Source organism: Benincasa hispida, chromosome 12 (genome assembly GCF_009727055.1).
Source record: "Benincasa hispida cultivar B227 chromosome 12, ASM972705v1, whole genome shotgun sequence".
Classification (NCBI taxonomy): domain Eukaryota; kingdom Viridiplantae; phylum Streptophyta; class Magnoliopsida; order Cucurbitales; family Cucurbitaceae; genus Benincasa; species Benincasa hispida.
Genome location: NC_052360.1, coordinates 33,365,320 through 33,382,562, shown reverse-complemented (window position 1 = coordinate 33,382,562; position 17,243 = coordinate 33,365,320). Strand labels below are relative to the sequence as shown.

The 17,243-nt window shown below is 34.2% G+C and overlaps 1 protein-coding gene across 1 annotated transcript; it reads right to left on the bottom strand.

Annotated features, from left to right (window-relative positions):
- Positions 1 to 650: 650 nt before the first annotated feature.
- LOC120093011 (U3 small nucleolar ribonucleoprotein protein IMP4) lies at positions 651 to 14,113 on the bottom strand. Its single transcript, XM_039051301.1, has 10 exons — positions 13,860 to 14,113; positions 13,615 to 13,754; positions 13,190 to 13,273; positions 11,050 to 11,159; positions 10,895 to 10,945; positions 9,644 to 9,787; positions 9,462 to 9,551; positions 8,701 to 8,807; positions 2,214 to 2,298; positions 651 to 1,015 (listed from the first exon to the last, which is right to left on the bottom strand). The coding sequence occupies exons 2-10, from the start codon at positions 13,724 to 13,726 to the stop codon at positions 917 to 919; spliced, it is 882 nt and encodes a 293-aa protein (XP_038907229.1). The 5' UTR covers positions 13,727 to 13,754; positions 13,860 to 14,113; the 3' UTR covers positions 651 to 916.
- Positions 14,114 to 17,243: the final 3,130 nt, after the last annotated feature.

Here is a 17,243-nt window from a genome sequence, read left to right as displayed (position 1 = left end):
AGGAATGCAAATACCTTACCTGAAAAGTAAGAACCCGTTTAAATTGACTCAAGGAAAAAAAAATACTTTTCAAAAACTCATTATTATTTAAACATTTTTGACAAAATTGGTTAAAAACACTTCAAAGCTACTTTGAATAGTTACTAAACACTCTGGTTAAAATGACTTAAAAATGACTTATTTCTAAAATTAGACTTAAAAATGTATTACAAACACACCATAAACAAAACATTATATTATTTGAAAAAGGGGAAAAGAACAATCTGGTTAAGAAAACAAGTTAATGTACTAAAAAAGAAAGAAAAACTGTGTTGAGAGGAGGAAAAAAAAAAACTGATTTTGTTTCCATGCGAGACATCCTTGCAAAACATAATTAATTAATGCAGACTCGAAAATCAGAAATCACATACACCCACAAGCTTTTTTTAGTGAAAAAAAATTCTTCTTAACTCATAAATTTGTCCTTTTTTTAAAAAAAAAAAATGAGACTTTGTTTCTAAGAGCAATGATTGCATTGGTCAATAGATAAAAATTGCCAAATTGGAGTATCTAATAGTTGGAGGACAAATAAGGAAGAACTATCAAACGGCTACATACCCATTTGAAAATTTAGACATTTTTTAAAAAAATTCTTAAGATAGACATTTTTCAAAATTACCCTCCCATTTTGTACATTTCCTACGGCAAAAACTTTCAAGTGCACGTCTCTTCAAACTTCTACAATCATTGTGCTAAAAACAAACCTACCTTTCTAATACAAAGATTCGACTAAGTCTATCAATAATCTAGAGAAAATTTGGCATCCCATACCAACCGAAAAAAATATAAACTTTAATAAAAATGTGATTATGCAAACAAAAAATATAATAATAATAACAATAAAAGATAGATTACAATGTGCTTTTTTAGCAGTTTCTTAAGCACCAAGGAAATCACGTTTCTTCGTTGTTTTCATGTATGGTCTAATCACCCATTCATTTTGAGCTTCTGTTTGGTCCACAGTTCCTAACTTTATCTGCAACAGAGTTCCAAGAAAACCAAAAAGGAAATTTAGACACGTCATAATATTGCTTACCACCCGAAAACGATACTCGATACAACAAAATTGCAGATCGTGTTCTATTCAACTGTGATCGGGTATGGCAAGACTTGTGAAGTTAAAAAAACCCGAGGGTAAGAACGATGATAATAAGTTAAATATACGTTGTCCTAGTCTGAATTTGATAGTACTGTTGAATCATTATGAAAAAATAGTTTGTACAATGTTAGTTAATTTTTTAGTTTGTGTCTATTTGATACCTAAACTACTAAAAAAAAAAGTTTAATTTTGTATGTATTAAATCTTAAAAAGGATTAATATTTCCTTGACATATTAAAAGAAAATAAAATTAACTCATCAATTTGATATAAAGTTAAATTTTACTTCTGATGGGATTTTAGACATGAAACTTGTGACACTTTAAAATTGTGAAATAGGACAGAAATCTACTAGACCCTCAAAAGCATACTATACTTAAAATTCAAGGACCAAATAAACACAAACCTAAAAAAATAGGGACTAAACTTGTAATTTAACCTATTATTTTTCAACAAAGACTTCATATGGGAAGAGAAACATTCCTGTAACATCAACACAATGTCGAAATATAACAAAAATTTTCTTTGATAAGATTTTTGGCAACATCTGAAATTCAAAATGATATCAAATGAACACCAAACAAAAACTTTTGGTATTGACAAATTACATATTTCTGTGAACTGAAAAGGGACGATAGAAAATATTATATCATCAGGCTTTATAAACAAAGTCTTGATTTTTGTCAAAAACTATCACATCATCCATCAAATTCTGTTTGAATCCAATACAATTGTACTAGTTTCTTCTAAAATAAAATAAAATCAGTTGTATTTGAGCAACTTTTATTTTCTATTTCTAAAGGCATGCTTATTATGACGAGAATTTCCAACTTTTGACCACCTTAGAACTAAAAATTTGACTCTCAGACACTCCAGAGAGAGTTTGGATGATAATATATATAAGACCATGGTAGCTTATTAATTAGTTTGTTATCAAATACTTTCTACAGGATCAAAGTAAAACAACCTTTGAACGCCTAGATTGCTTATCTATCTTTGTAGAAATGCTTTCTCCAGTATCGGAAAGTATGTATGAAATACGTCAAAGCAATGAACCGAATCACAGAAATAGGTACCTGGTATAATCGCAACTCAAATCGTGGACCAATCTCCTTCAGCTCGATTGATTTGGCACCTCCATGCTTCTCATAAATATGATGCCTATAGTTTTTTTAATTCAAATTACCAAAGAAAACAGGCACAAATTAGCAAAGAGCTACTTACTACTGAAGAAACACGACTTCAAATATATATATATATATATATATATATATGCTTTCCCCAATGTTTAGACCAACGGAATGAAGTGAACATTTTCCTTCATGAAGACATTTGAAGATGCGAATGGAGTGTTTGGAGTGCTAAGTTGAGTTATGGAGTATGGAGTTAATATGTTGGAGTTAGAAAGTCTGTATTTAGGATACAGTTGTAAGATGGAGTTCATCGATAAATATGCAAACTTCAATAGTGAACACTATTGAAGTTGAGTTATTTAACACTGACTTATGATATCTTTTTTTAAAAAAATGAAACATAACTTTTCATTGATATAATGAAAAGAGACTAATGCCTAAAGATACAATAACCTTCAAAAGAATAGAGAAATTGCAAAAAAAACAAAAGCAGGAAAAAAGAACTATTGGGATATAAAGAGAAGACATCAAAAAGCAATCTCTTAAAACCTAACAAACCAGCTCCAAAAAGGAAAACAATACCAGAGAACACATAAACTAAAAAGCTAAAGCTGATAGCAGCCTAATGAGCCGACAAGGTGAGAAGACCTATAAGGTTTGAAGTGCGAGAATCAAAACAAACTAGCTTCTAAATTGTCGCTTCCAAGAAAACAACTACTAGGAGAAAAACACAATTTCAAACAAAACAATGAGGATTAGGCACATAAACATGAGAAACCCAAAAAAATAATTCAATTCCTGGACAAAACCACCAATCTATGCTTTAACTGAAGGAGAATGAGGAATTGATTCCATCTAAAGCCACATTTTTCAATCAAAGTGGAGAACTTGGCGGGGATTTTGGGAAACAAGTTTGCTTGAATATTTTCACCCCACTCAAACAAAGTATCAAAACCAAAACCATCTACAAAGCAAACTTCTAGAGTCTCCTCAACAAAATCATCTTGTGCTAGAGAATCCATAATATCCTCACTACTTAAACTAACATTTGAATCTCCATCAAAATCGTAACTAGGAGTGTCTTCTTTAGGAGGTGGATGGCCATAAACTCCTTTTATAAAAGTAATATTTGAACCCGGAATTATAATGATTGATTGGCTGAAGTTCGAACTATAAGACAAAGGATGTGGATTGTCTGCCGGTTCTAAATCAGCTAATAGGAGACCTACACATGACTCTTCCAAAACATCTTGATTGAACTCAAAATGTTCCTTTGCAGATGGCTGCATCTTTTTTGTCTGATTGTAAGAAAGAGGATAATAAGAAAATGGAGAACTTTCTATGTTCACATCCGCAAAATGTTCCTTTGTGGATGGTTGCTTCTTTTCTGTTTGATTGTAAAAAAGAGGATAATAAGAAAATGGAGAATTTTCTATGTTAACATCCTTTCTACTGCTCTCTAAGTCGAGAAGCTGTGGAGTACTAACGGCAGTTTTCATAGAATTATAAAGAGGAAGCGGATCCACCTCATTCAAAACTAGAGCAAAACTAGTTTCCTTGTCTAACAGAAAGGTAACACCCTCTTCAACGAAATTTGAAACCTCAAACACTTCTTAGTCACGCTTAACTTCAATCAATCTTGCAATATCCAAAGAGTTAGAAAAATCATAGAAAAATAACTCACCTGGAAGGATACTAGGAGGATCTAATGGATAAATATCACCAAATCTAAGGTGAAAATTACCATGAGTCTTATCTTTAATTTCAATTTTAGCTGGGAGAAAACCACACAAATTTCTTTTAACTTCAATACGAGCTTCAGAGCAATCCAAAAAATTCAAAATTTGAGAAGAAATACTAACCAGACCCCCCAAGGTTTTCGCCAATGGCTTCAAGAATAGGATGAGCCCAAAAAGACAGATAAATTTTTTATTGACAACTAACCTCCATAACTCACAATGAACTTCGGATGAAAATGTGCTTTGTAAGACCAATTTTCAACCTTCAAATGCAAGGATCTAATTTCTCGCCATTTCCCATCAAAAACCATATCAGCAAAACTATCATAAAGTTTTATTAATGCCTTATCAGCCAACACTTCCTTATTGGGTCAAAAAAGATACGGGAGTAGTACAATCTTCTCGTCCATCCATTGGAGCTCGTATGCATTTTCTCTCCCCTTGTACAAGGCTTGAGTGTCAAATTGCCACAATCTCATCGCATACATCCATCTCCAATACGTCACATACAATTTGATCTTTGCGTCCACTCCCAATCGAGAGGGGAACTATACAAATTTCATTGACTTGAACCTCTCCACCTTTCATCACCCAACCAATCTTTTATGCATTCGGGTGGGGTTCCACCTTGAGGTTCAATGCTGTCACAAGCTTCTTGGACACGAAGTTCTCACTACTTCCATTGTCTATACATGTTGCACACCTTCCCATTGATTGTACATCTTGTCTTGAAAAGACAATGTCCTTGAAGGTTTCCTTTATGAGCAATAGCATCCTTTGGAGAACACAAGATACCCTTTCACCATCATCCAGTTCAATGAATTCAGTTTCTTCAACTTCTTCACTATTTACAGTTAAGACTTCTTCATCTTCCATGTAAGCTACTGTCTTCTTTTGAGGGCAATCATTGGACAAATGGCCAGCTTGGCCACATCAAAAACATTTGCCCAATGGAGGCCGGTTGTAAGGATTTTGGGATTTTTTCATCTGGTTTCGGCAGCTTTCAGTGTTTCTATTTCCAACGGCTTCCCCAAGATTTTCTTTCTTTTTTCTTGGCCAAAGATGTGGATGATGATTGATTAGTTTACCTTTGGCAATGAAGAATTTCACTCTCCTACTTGTGGATACTTTCCCACGGGGCCTTTCTTTTGAGCTTTCTTGGAGGCGAATTTCATTGAGTTCTTCCACTGTTTCAACAAAAAACAATCACATCAGCCAACAATGAATTGTTTTGAAGTTTTTAGCTTCTCTTTGGAGGTCCACTTCTCAATCCACCAATGAACTGTGCTATCAAGTGTTGTCATTTCAAGCCAAATTTAGTTTCTTGCTCCCAATTGATGGAAACTCTTCACGAAATCAGCTTACTGTCTGAGGGCCTTTTGGTACGATTGTACAGTGTATTGGCTCATAAATGGGGAGAAGAAATTGAGGGGCAATCATTGGACAATGGCCAGCTTGGCCACATCAAAAACATTTGCCCAATGGAGGCCGGTTGTAAGGATTTTGGGATTTTTCTTGTTTGCAGCTTCAGTGTTCTATTCCACGGCGTTCCCCAAAAGATTTTTCTTTCTTTTTTCTTTGGCCAAAGATGTGGATGTGATTGATTTAGTACCTTTTGGATAAGAATTTACTTCTCCTACTTGTGGATAACTTCCCACGGGGCCTTTCTTGAAGCTTTCTTGGACGAATTTTCATTGAGTTCTTCCAACTGTTTCAACAAAAAACAATCACATTCAGCCAACAAATTGAATTGTTGAAGTTTTTAGCTTCTCTTGAGGTCCACTCTCAATCCACCAATGAACTGTGCTATCAAGTGTTGTTCATTTTCAGCCAAATTAGTTCTTGCTCCCAATTGATGGAACTCTTCACGGAAATCAGCTACTGTCTGAGGGCCTTTTTGGTACGATTGTACAGTGTTTGCTCATAATGGGGAGGAAGAAATTGAGGGCAATCATTGGACAAATGGCCAGCTTTGGCCAATCAAAAACATTTTGCCCCAATGGCAGGCCGGTTGTAAGGATTTTTGGGATTTTTTCTTGTTGGCAGCTTCAGTGTTCTATTCCACGGCTTCCCCCAAAGATTTTCTTTCTTTTTTTCTTTGGCCAAAGATGTGGATGATGATTGATTAGTACCTTTGGATGAAGAATTCACTCTCCCTACTTTGTGGGATACTTTCCCACGGGGCCTTTCTTGGAAAGCTTTTCTTGGAAGCGAAATCATTGAGTTTTTCCACTGTTTTCAACAAAAAACAATCACATCAGCCACAAATTGAATTGTTGTTTGAAGTTTTAGCTTCTCTTGGAGGTCCCACTCTTTTTTTCCAAAAACCCATTCAATTGAACTGTGCTATCAAAGTTGTTGTTCATTTTCAGCCAAATTAGTTCTTGCTCCCAATTGATGGAACTCTTCCACGAAATCAGCTACTGTCTGAGGGCCTTTTGGTACAGATTGTACAGTGTTTGCTCATAATGGGGAGGAAGAAATCTTTCTTTCATCAACCGCTTTATCTTCTCCCATGTTCAGATAGGTCTCTTGCCTTGTCTTTGTCGATTTACTTCCAATTGATCTCATCACACGAATGCTCCTCCTTTCAACTTGAAGGCAACCAATCGAACCTTCTTATGATTCGGTGTGTTCATATAATCAAAGAAATTCTACATGTTCTTGATCCAATCATGCTTACTAGTATAAAACGGCAAGTCTAGCTTCATTTTGAAGTCATAAGGATCACCTCTAGCTTCCTATCTCCCTTCTCTGCCCCTTCTTGCACCAAAATATTATTCTTCTTGATCTCACTCGAAGGATCTCAATCTTGGTCTTCTTGGAATCCTTCTTGAATATTTCGTCGTCTTCTTGGGTTTTCTTGAAGATGCCTATGCATTATTGGAACCCTTCGTTGATGAATTTCTTGCTGAAACTGAAAGTTTCTTGGTTGTCCAGCGCCATGTCTTCCTCTTCTTCCCCAATTTTGATTGAACATCGGAGCATCTTCTTCAATTCGGGCCAGTGCTGCCAATTCATCTATCCTTCTCACAAGCATTGCCATTGTTTTTTGAAGGTTGTTCAACGAACCGTGAATTCCCTCCAATGAGTCTTCAATGGACAGCAAGCATCTCATTGTAGTTCTTGGAGAGAGGGTGGGGGTTTTTCCACCTCTTAGTCTAGCGTCAGAGCATCTCTTCCTCTCATGTGGGCAACTCTTCTTTCCGCCATTCGTTCAAGGATTTGTCACTCTGATACCAATAGATGTATTACCAAAACTCTAATTTTGAATCCAAATGAATCTCTTCCTCAATTAAGGGGAGAGAAGCCTTTATTTATAGGAAAACAGAGTGTAGGTTCTGTTTACATAACAAAATTACAAACAAAACTAACCAATTTAAAACAACAATCCATTCATGACAAACAATTATTAAACTAACTATCCTTCAAAGATAAAGCTTCTAATTACACCCGATAGCAAAGGTTTGGAAGATGAACGGAGGTAGGGTGAGGTGCCAGACGAAGCGGCTAGGATGCTAAACGGAGGTAGGATTTTCAGAAGAGGCTTCGGGGAGGGAGAGAAATGGCTAGAGAGGTGGAGAACGGAAATGTGATAACGGCTAGATATGGGGAGAGAGAAAACGGGGTTACCTTACAATAGCCAAGGGGGAAGGTCGAGGACAGTCGGCGGTGGTTGGAAAAGAATCAGAGGATGGGTCACGAACGCAAAAATGGTGGAGGAATTAGGGGAGGATTTAGGGGGAGAGAGATTTCGTTGAAAGGACCACCTAAAAGAGGCGTCGAGGGTGGCGACAAAACAATGGTGATCGGAGCTGGCGGTGATTGGCGAAGTTTGAGGCAGAGCCGGTGAAGATCGACGAAGTCTGAGTTTGAAGGCGAAGGGTCGGGTCGTGCAACAACACCGACTTATGTTGGCGGACCAAACATCCCCTAAATGAAAAATTGACAGCATTGAAAGAGAGAAGATTTGTTTTTGTTCATTTGATCAATAGTTGAACTTTCATTAAGAAAAAAGATGAAATAATATAAGATGAAAGATTGTATAAAAATATAACCCACAAAAAAGGGAGAGACTACAAAAAGGGTCTCCAATCAAATTTTTAAAAAAAGACCTTAGGATAATTACAAGGCTTCACCATGGAGCCACGAATGAAATTGAGAATTTGAAACTAGGAGACAACTATGCTCCCTCTGAACAGGCTGTAGGTTCAATTTTAGGAATTTAGTGGGATTAAATACTTTCTTCTTTCTTCTCTTAGTTCCTCGTCAAGGTTTCTGCCTCTAAATAAACTAATTATTCAATTTAGCTATTATTATTATGATTGATTTAAAGAATTTTTTTATTCAATGACAATCAATTGTTGTTTTTATCAAATAATTTAGATTAAACAATATAACTTTGCAATAAAATCATATAAATTTGAAAACAGTTTTTTTTCAAGAAAGTAAACTTAACTTCTAATAAAATAGATGTTAAATATCCATATGAAAATAATGTGCCTATTTTGATCAATATAACTAAATCACAACAATTTAATATTATTTTACCAAACACTAAACACTGATCTACTTTATGTCATAACTTGTCTTTCTAAAAGTACTGCAATCCCAAACTAAGCCCAAGTATCACCATCACGTTCATCATCACCAATTTAGCATTCTCTAGGGAAATATTTTAGTAAACCAACCTGAATGAGATATAGTCAGACTGATTAGCAAAAGTAACCACCCGTTTGGTATCTGGCTTTGGCACAGGAAATAGATGCTTTAAGATATTGGCCGTCCTTTCACCCAACTATCAGAAATAGAACAATGAAATATTTTAGAAATATAATTAAAAATGCAATTTAGAGAAGATGCTAAAATTCTGAATAACTATTTATCTTTACATAAGTAATCGCTCTAAAGAAAAAACAAATAAACAATCTTTACATGATGGCAGAATGAGGGAAAATGTAGGCATCCATGTCCTCAACATGCAACCACATACGCATGGGATATGGTGGAAAATAGAAATAGAACATATGGCGGAGTCCTATGTGAGAAAGAAGGGAAAAACATATAATCGAACATCCATATTGGAGTAAATCCAAGGTGTAGCTAACAAAGTGATGATAAGATTATTAAGACATAATGACACCAGCATGTAGATTATAGGAATATTAAGAAAATCGCGACACTAAAAGTAAACATTATTTACTTTGAAAGGATAAACTTGGAGATTAGAAGGAATGATTGCTAATACTAATGTACATCAGAAAGTCTTCATTTTCAAGTTCAGCCTCTTTCATTGTGTTATGAAATATGAATTCAGCAGTCTAACATCATTCAATGTCAAAACTCAATACAAATATCAAAATAAAGAACACGTGGTTGAAAGTAACAAAGACGATCATGAAATATGTCAAATGACAAGGTTATGTCGTATCATTCAAAACATGTGTATTACCTTCGTGGTAAAATTGTTCAAAATTATGTGCGGATAGGCCTCGGGCATCGTTCCCATAGCTTTCTTATCCCTAATTTCATGTCTTGTAACCTCAATTGGAAAAGACGGTTAGTATACTAGCCCAACCACCTAGTGTCTAAAAACATTAATTAAGAAAAAAAGAATTCCAAAAGAACACTTACCACATTCAACAATCCAAAATATGCAGTTGGACCAAATGGAAGATGACTGATAATTAAACCATCTGGCACACCACGATGTTCATGAACTAAAATAACATCTGTAAATTCATGAGCACGGCATGTCTCTATAATCTCTGAGATAACCTAAGAAACAACAGATATTTTAATTAAACAAAAGGCCTACAAATGATAAGATAAGTATACCACCAACAACACATTCTACCTCCGCTTCTCTGTGAGATTATCTTAAAATGCACTTTAACTACACAAGTGAAAATATAGGGTATTCTTCCATATTTTCTGATTTTTCAAGTCATCGATATAATATTTTCGTTTTTATAATTTTTTAAATGGAAAAACTATAGTATTAGAAACTTTCTGTGGGCCTGCCTGGACCAACTGTAAGTCCTTCTATTGTAAATACGTAAACAAGGAAGGGCAGGAATGGAATTGCACCCTAGGGAAGTTGCTTGCTGGACTATCTTTTGTTATGGTTTTAGGTGTAATCAGTTTATATATAGTTAGTCTTCGGTTAGTAAAGGTTAGGTTTTATCTTGTTTGACTTTTTGTCTTAGGAAGGATAGTACATGTATAGCCCTCTCAAAAGGCTGAGTAACTTGTACTCCCCGTTGGGTATTTGTTTTTGTTATCGGTTGTCCCTGGACATCCGTCACACAAAAAATAGCCCAAGGATGATTACATGGGAGTTACCTTACACCAACTGACATGTTATCAATATACTGATTCTAAGGGAGATACCTATCTTTTGTACCTTTGATATCTTTGGATATTTCATTCAATCAATGAAATCGTATCTTATCCAAAAAATGGGAGATACCTTACACCAACTGACGTGTTACAAACTTACAATTTACTGACACCTTAGCTTATCTTAAGAAACATTTGTCATCTTCTAACACCAGCATTAAAAGACCTATGAGTTGTTAACAGCCTGATGAGCTGACTGCCAAAAGTTCAACCCATAAGGAGGAGTTATCACTTGTTTTTCCATACTGGTTTTTAAACCATCCACCATGTAACTAAGTATCAAATATGAAATAAATCCAACATGTAACTAAGTATCAACTATGAAATAACAAAGCATTCCTAAGTCTAAAAAAGCTCCAATCACAAAAGGCTTTCTCGTTTGGCTTCAAAGAATAATGAGAAATTCCAATTTGAAATCATTGGCTAAATGTTAAACGAACTGATGATAGAAAACCCAATGAGGTGGGCAAAATTAATACTAACCTGACCACCACGATTCATTCGTTGTGCATTGGGAAAAACAATTTTTAATTCCTGTGTACAGATTCCCAATAAAACTCCGATTAATGCCAAAAACTATACACTTGAATCTATCAACAACAAAAGTTACAAAGGAGAAAAGGATAGAATATATCAACCTTTGCAAACTGTGTCAAAGGTGCACTTGGATCCCGAGATGTAGTTATCAAAATTTTAGGATCAACTTCTGAAGCATTCGCATACTCATCATCAATGTGTGTCCTTGGGACTGTATTTGATACACATAAAGAGGCAAGAGGCAGCCGTACATTAGCAAGAAATTCTAGAAACCAGCTTGCACTTACAATATGACATTAAGAATCAAGAGTTCTGTTATGAATTGGAACAGCATAAAACAAAGAGGCTTTTGAATAGATATTCAAAAAGATCAAGATATGCAAATTGCAAAAGCATCAATGATCATTTTACTTTGATATTTCTCCTCCACATCTGTGGTAAGAGAATAAAAAATCATATTAAAATAAAGGTCAACTTACAAATTTGGTGCTTAACTTTCAAGATTTTGTCTATTAGTTTTTTAACATTCAATTTTGTGCCCAACAAATATCAATCATTAACTCAATGATTGCACGGCACCCGCTAATTGTATTGATTAGAGATTATGAAGTCTGACTGGGCAACTGAAGCATTCCGTGAAAATGAGATGGACTACAAAAGGCCTTCTAATAGTCACATTTGGACTTTTGTGCCTCACATGACCACTTGCTAGCCCAAAAATTATCTTCACTTCCACAATGGTGTACCAATAATCATGGAACTGATATCTTGCTTCTTCACAATCCTTTTATGTAACTTCAAAAACCCCACTACCCCCAAAAACTATATGCCTCGCACTCTACCACACAAATAGTAATCCTACTCCCAGTTGATCCCCCACCCCCCAAACTGACATTTTCTCCCTAATTTTCTTTTAAGGCTAGTACAAGAGATTTATGCACTCTCTTTTCCCCCCCTTAACAACTAAAGTTTTTGTTAGGATACCAAAATATACGAAAACACCAAAGATAGTTATATTGCAATGTCAACTGTCTTTCAAGAGGACCGTCTCTCCCACAATCAATACACTCATGACTGACTTACCAAACTATGACCTTTTATGTAACTTCAGAAATTATCTTCACTTCCACAGTGGTGTACCAATAATCATGGAACTGATATCTTGCTTCTTCACAATCCTTGTATGTAACTTCAAATCATGGAATTAATCCCCCCAGCCAACTGACATTTTCTCCCTAATTTACTTTCAAGGCTAGTACAAAAGGTTTATCCACTCTCTTTTCCCCCTTAACAACTGAAGTTTTTGTTAGGATACCAAAACATATGAAACCACTAAAGATAGTTATATTGCAATATCAACTGTCTTTCAAGAGGACTATGTCTCTCCCACAATCAATACACTCAGGACTACTTACCAAACTATGACCTCCCCTGCAAACCCCAACTCCTATTTATAACCAAACTATCTCTAACTAACTATCATCATATTCTTACTCTGCTACTATTCCCAAAATAGCCCTTCTTAGTACTCTCACAATTTCTTCAACTTAATTATCCCCATCCTTCTTCCCTTCTATTTTCCTCTTAAAATTATCCAACGTCTCTTAAAAACTCTCCATCCAACCTTAATGACCCTGTTGTAGCCATAATGCATCTAATGGTGATTATCATCCAAGATTTTTTCAACCAAACGGATCCTTAATTAAACCTTCCATTTTTATGGACTTATCATTCAATAGGCAGCAAAGTGGTTATGCTCCTTTCAATAGTATGTCCCAACCAAAGAAATTGATCCCATCTCAATGAAAGTTAGTATTCATAAAATAAAATTAATAAAATATTATTTAAAAAAAACCACAAAAAATTTGATCCCATTAGAATCTAATGCATTGCATAAAGAATAAGCTTTTCCTCTTTCCTTATATCTTCTAATTAAATAAAATATGAATAAAAATCTTCACAACTTACCAACTAAGCTAATGAAGAAAGAGATTAACCTCCATTTTCACAAAGAAAAAAAAATGTGAAAAGAATTGAAAGAGATAGAAAGAAGATAAAAAGAATGATCTTAAACCACTGGTGTTAAGGATCAGGATCAGGATCCCAAATAAGTCATTGACTTGAAGATGCAAATCTCATTCATTTTCTTCATTAAATGACGAGAATTCTTTGGAGAAGGCAGGGAACAGCAAAAAGTGTTAACCTTCCCTATTAAATTGAAGAATAGTTAGAGACTAGTACCTGCTGTGAGTTCATCCTCAAGTTCAATTTCTTTACGAAGTGCTGCCTCTTCATTTCGGAGTTCAGTAGGAAAGGGTTTTCCCTCTGCAGTAAAAAAAAAAATCCACAGAATATTGAGCTAAAAGTTCACGATTGCAAGTTTAGGAGCTCTGAGCCAGTTGGAAAAGCAATCACATACATATTTTCAAATTCCTCATATTACTTCTGATTCAATCTTTTTTTGGTTTCCCCGATTAAGCATTCCTTCTAGCCATATTCGTAACTATTATATCTTCAATATAGAAGCTAAATGAAAAGTTTATGGCAACTCTTTTGACTAGTAGTTGGTTATTAATCCTCCAATTTCGTACCCTCCCTTTTTTATTGATCAAATGCTATTTCCTCCAGTTGCGGGAGGAACGCAATCAAGCAAAGAGATGCAATACCTTCTAGGGCTTCTCTAATCTTCCTCTTCTTCTCATAAAGCAAACGCTCCTTGCCTTCTAAACTCTTTCTGTACAAATACTCCCTCCTCAACCGAATGTTTCTTCGCAACATTGCTTTGAATTATTAGCCAAAACCCCACCTAGAGTCTCACATAAATAAACCAACAAAACAAAATCCAAAATCAAAATAAAAAGAATAAAACCCTTGAGAATCTGAAAAATGAGCGGCGGAAGCGCTATCTCACCAGCGGCGCGGGTTAGGGTCTGTACACTGTTTCTGAGAAAAAGCGAACAAAGATAAGTGATTCTGATTGCTCTGAGAGGCAAGAGAGTGTGAGAGGGAGTAACGGCGGAAGGCTGAGACCGTTTGCGGTGGCGGCAGCGTGAGGCGGAGCAGGGTTCCGAGTGGCTGTTAATGGAAGAGAGGGGTGGCTGAAGATGTATAGGGTTTAGTGAAAAAGAAGGGCTTACGCTGATCAGGGGGACAACAATTTCAGCTAATTTAGCAACTAATTTTAAAACAATGTAAAATTCTTTAAAAAATAATAATAATAACAACAAATATTTTAAAAAAAAAAAAAAAACGTAAAATTCTTCTAAACTCAATTAATATTGTTGAATGTCTTGACATTTTTAGGTTGCATAATTCATTAGTTTAAATTGTTTTAGTTTTACTTGAATTTTTTTAAAAAGTTTTAATTATGTCAAGCAACTCTATTGACCACTTTAGCATTGTCGTACAATTCTACACTACTAGAATTTCATTTATATACTTTGAAAATATAGTCACATTGTGTCTTTAGATTGCATGAAAGTTATTGTTTGTTATTATTTAACCAGTTTTTTAATTGACCGTATATAGATTAAAACTAAACAATTAAAAAGTAAATATATTATAGTAAAATAAAAGTCAAAGTATATGACCAAATTTGTATTTTAATCTTTGTTTTATTAGTCCAATGAGTAGGGTTATGTCTTTAGATTGCATGAACCTTTAACATCGAAAAACCTATAAGATATGTTAACTACTATTCAACTATGTTCATTATGACAAATTATAATGTATGTAGTTGTTGATTTCTTTAATATATATAAACTAGGTTAAACTATACAAAATACTATTTAGATTATGAGATAAGTTTTCGATTATGCTCATAGTTTGAAAATTTTCATTTTCACCCTTAAAATTTTACAAAAAGAAAAAACAAAATATATTCTTAAACTTTTTCAATATAATAGACAATGAAAATTTATATGGTAATTATTGTATACAAACTAGAATGTATACGCAATATTTTTTTTTCAATACAACAATTGTGTAGAGGTGGAATCGATTCGGTTCGATTCAATTTGATGGTCAAATCGAATCGAACCGCTTTTGTATATACCTGAAATCGAACCGAACCGGTTCAATTCGGTTCGGTTCGGTTTCAATAATCGATTTGAGTTTTTTTTTTTTTTTTGCCCTTTTTTTAAAACTTTTTTTTTTCCTTTTTTTTAACTTTTTTTTGCATTTTGTTAAAAACCTTTTTTTCCTTTTTTCCTTTTTATTTTTTTGCCTTTTTTAAAAAACTTTTTTTTTTTTTGCTTTTTTTTTTCTTCTTCTTTTTATTTTCTTTCTTCCTTCCAAGTTCCACTCTCTTTTTTTTATATTCAACATAATTTAAATATCAATCTAGTAATTCACAATAAGAACATGTCACATAGCACAAATCTCTAGCACAATCAAAATGACTACAATAAAAAGTTAAAAACTAAAAGTTCTCCAAAGTACACATAGCAAAATTTCTTAAATATCAATCCACATTCACAATAACTCATAAAAATATATCAATCCATAATAACTCATAAAAACATATCAAATCAATCCACAATAACTCAATAAAAACATTTCAATCCAAATGACTACAATAAAAAGTTAAAAACTAAAAAGTTCTCCAAAGTAGAAGTACACGATACACAAGTCACATAAAAGCAAATAACAAGCTAAAACACTAGTGCTAAATTCCAAAAGTCCAATCAATACAAACAAATTTATTCGCTTGTCAATCATGATTCTCCTTCTCCTTGTTTTTTGTCGCTCCGTTCAATCCCGTTATGAAAACCAAGAAACAAATCATAAACTTGTTAGTAGTTACTATAATAAATATATGAACAAATATGTTAAAATATATATATATATAAATATGTTTAGAATATACGAACTTTCCTCTTCATCTTCAATTTCCTCCAAGTATTGTCGTAAACTAGTGCTGATTTGTTCCGAACGTAACCAATTTTGTGCACATACAAGTGCCTCAACAGTGGTTGGAGATAATGAGGTACGAAAAGGATCAATTACTCTCCCATTAGTGTTGAATGCAGACTCAGAAGCAACTGTGGATACTGGAACTGCTAAAAGATCTCGTGCAATTTTGCTAAGAATCTTATATCTAGAAGAATTCCCCTTCCACCAATCTAAGATATCAAAGTTATCTTCACATTTAACACGAGGCTCCAGTAAGTAAATATCAACTTCTGAACCCACACTTTGCGAATCATCTTCATCCAAATCTTCAAAATCAAAACGGAAAATCTCTGAAGCACTTGCACTTGAAGTTCTAAATGGAGAACTTTTAATGGTACATGAAGATTGACCCTTATTAGCAACTGATAGTGACAAATTGTATTCACTGAACAATGCTCTCAAAACGCCTTCTACCTTACTTCCTATGGCTTTTGCCACATCAACATCAAATAATTGATTTAGGCAATTCAAAAGAAATTTCATTTTATAACGAGGGTCCAAAACGAAGGCAACATACAAGAATAAATTTGTTCTATCTCTTTTTCCCCAATACTTATCAAATTTTTCTTGCATTTTCATTGCCAATTCTTGCAAAAGCACATCATTAAGACCAGTTGCACTTGAATATTTTCTGATGCAATTCTGAACAATACTAATCTCATGGAAGACTATATTAGAAGTAACATACAAAGACCTTGAAAGCCTAACAGTTACTTCATAGAACACTGATAATAATTTGGTAAATATTCTCGCAATTTCCCAATCCCTAGTGGTTGGTTTTCCTCCTCATTCACGTAGACTGTGTCGTAGTCTTCTAATCTCTCAAATGCCTTTTCAAATTTTACGACGGTCTCAAGCATCAAATAGGTAGAATTCCATCTAGTTGGAACATCAAGACACAACATACTTTTACTATTTATGTTCTACTTTGTGATACACTTCTTAAATGTGACAAGTCTAGCATGAGAAGATCTAACAAACCTCACAGCATCTCGAATTCAAACCAATGAATCATTAATATATTTTAGGTCATCGCATACAATTAAGTTCAATATATGTGCACAACATCTAACATGCAATAACTCACCATCTAACACCAACCCATGCTTAAAACGTTTCTTCAAATAAGCAATGGCAATATCATTTGACGAAGCATCAACTGTCAATGTCATAACCTTTTCAATATCCCACTGTTTTAGACATTTCTCAACCTCTTTTCCTACCATCTCCCATCTATGATTCTTAATTTGGGTGAAATTAAGAATTCTCTTATGTAATTTCCAATCTTTATCAATAAAGTGTGCAGTCAAAACCAAATAGTTCATATTTTGGATTGATGACC

Excerpts from the sequence above, each read along its gene's own strand:
- LOC120093011 (XM_039051301.1), bottom strand. The coding sequence starts at position 13,726 with ATGTTGCGAAGAAACATTCGGTTGAGGAGGGAGTATTTGTACAGAAAG. Across the intron at positions 11,160-13,189 it reads TGAGGATGAACTCACAGCAG|TCCCAAGGACACACATTGAT; the intron begins GTACTAGTCTCT and ends TATCAAATACAG. Across the intron at positions 9,788-10,894 it reads GAATGAATCGTGGTGGTCAG|GTTATCTCAGAGATTATAGA; the intron begins GTTAGTATTAAT and ends GTTGTTTCTTAG.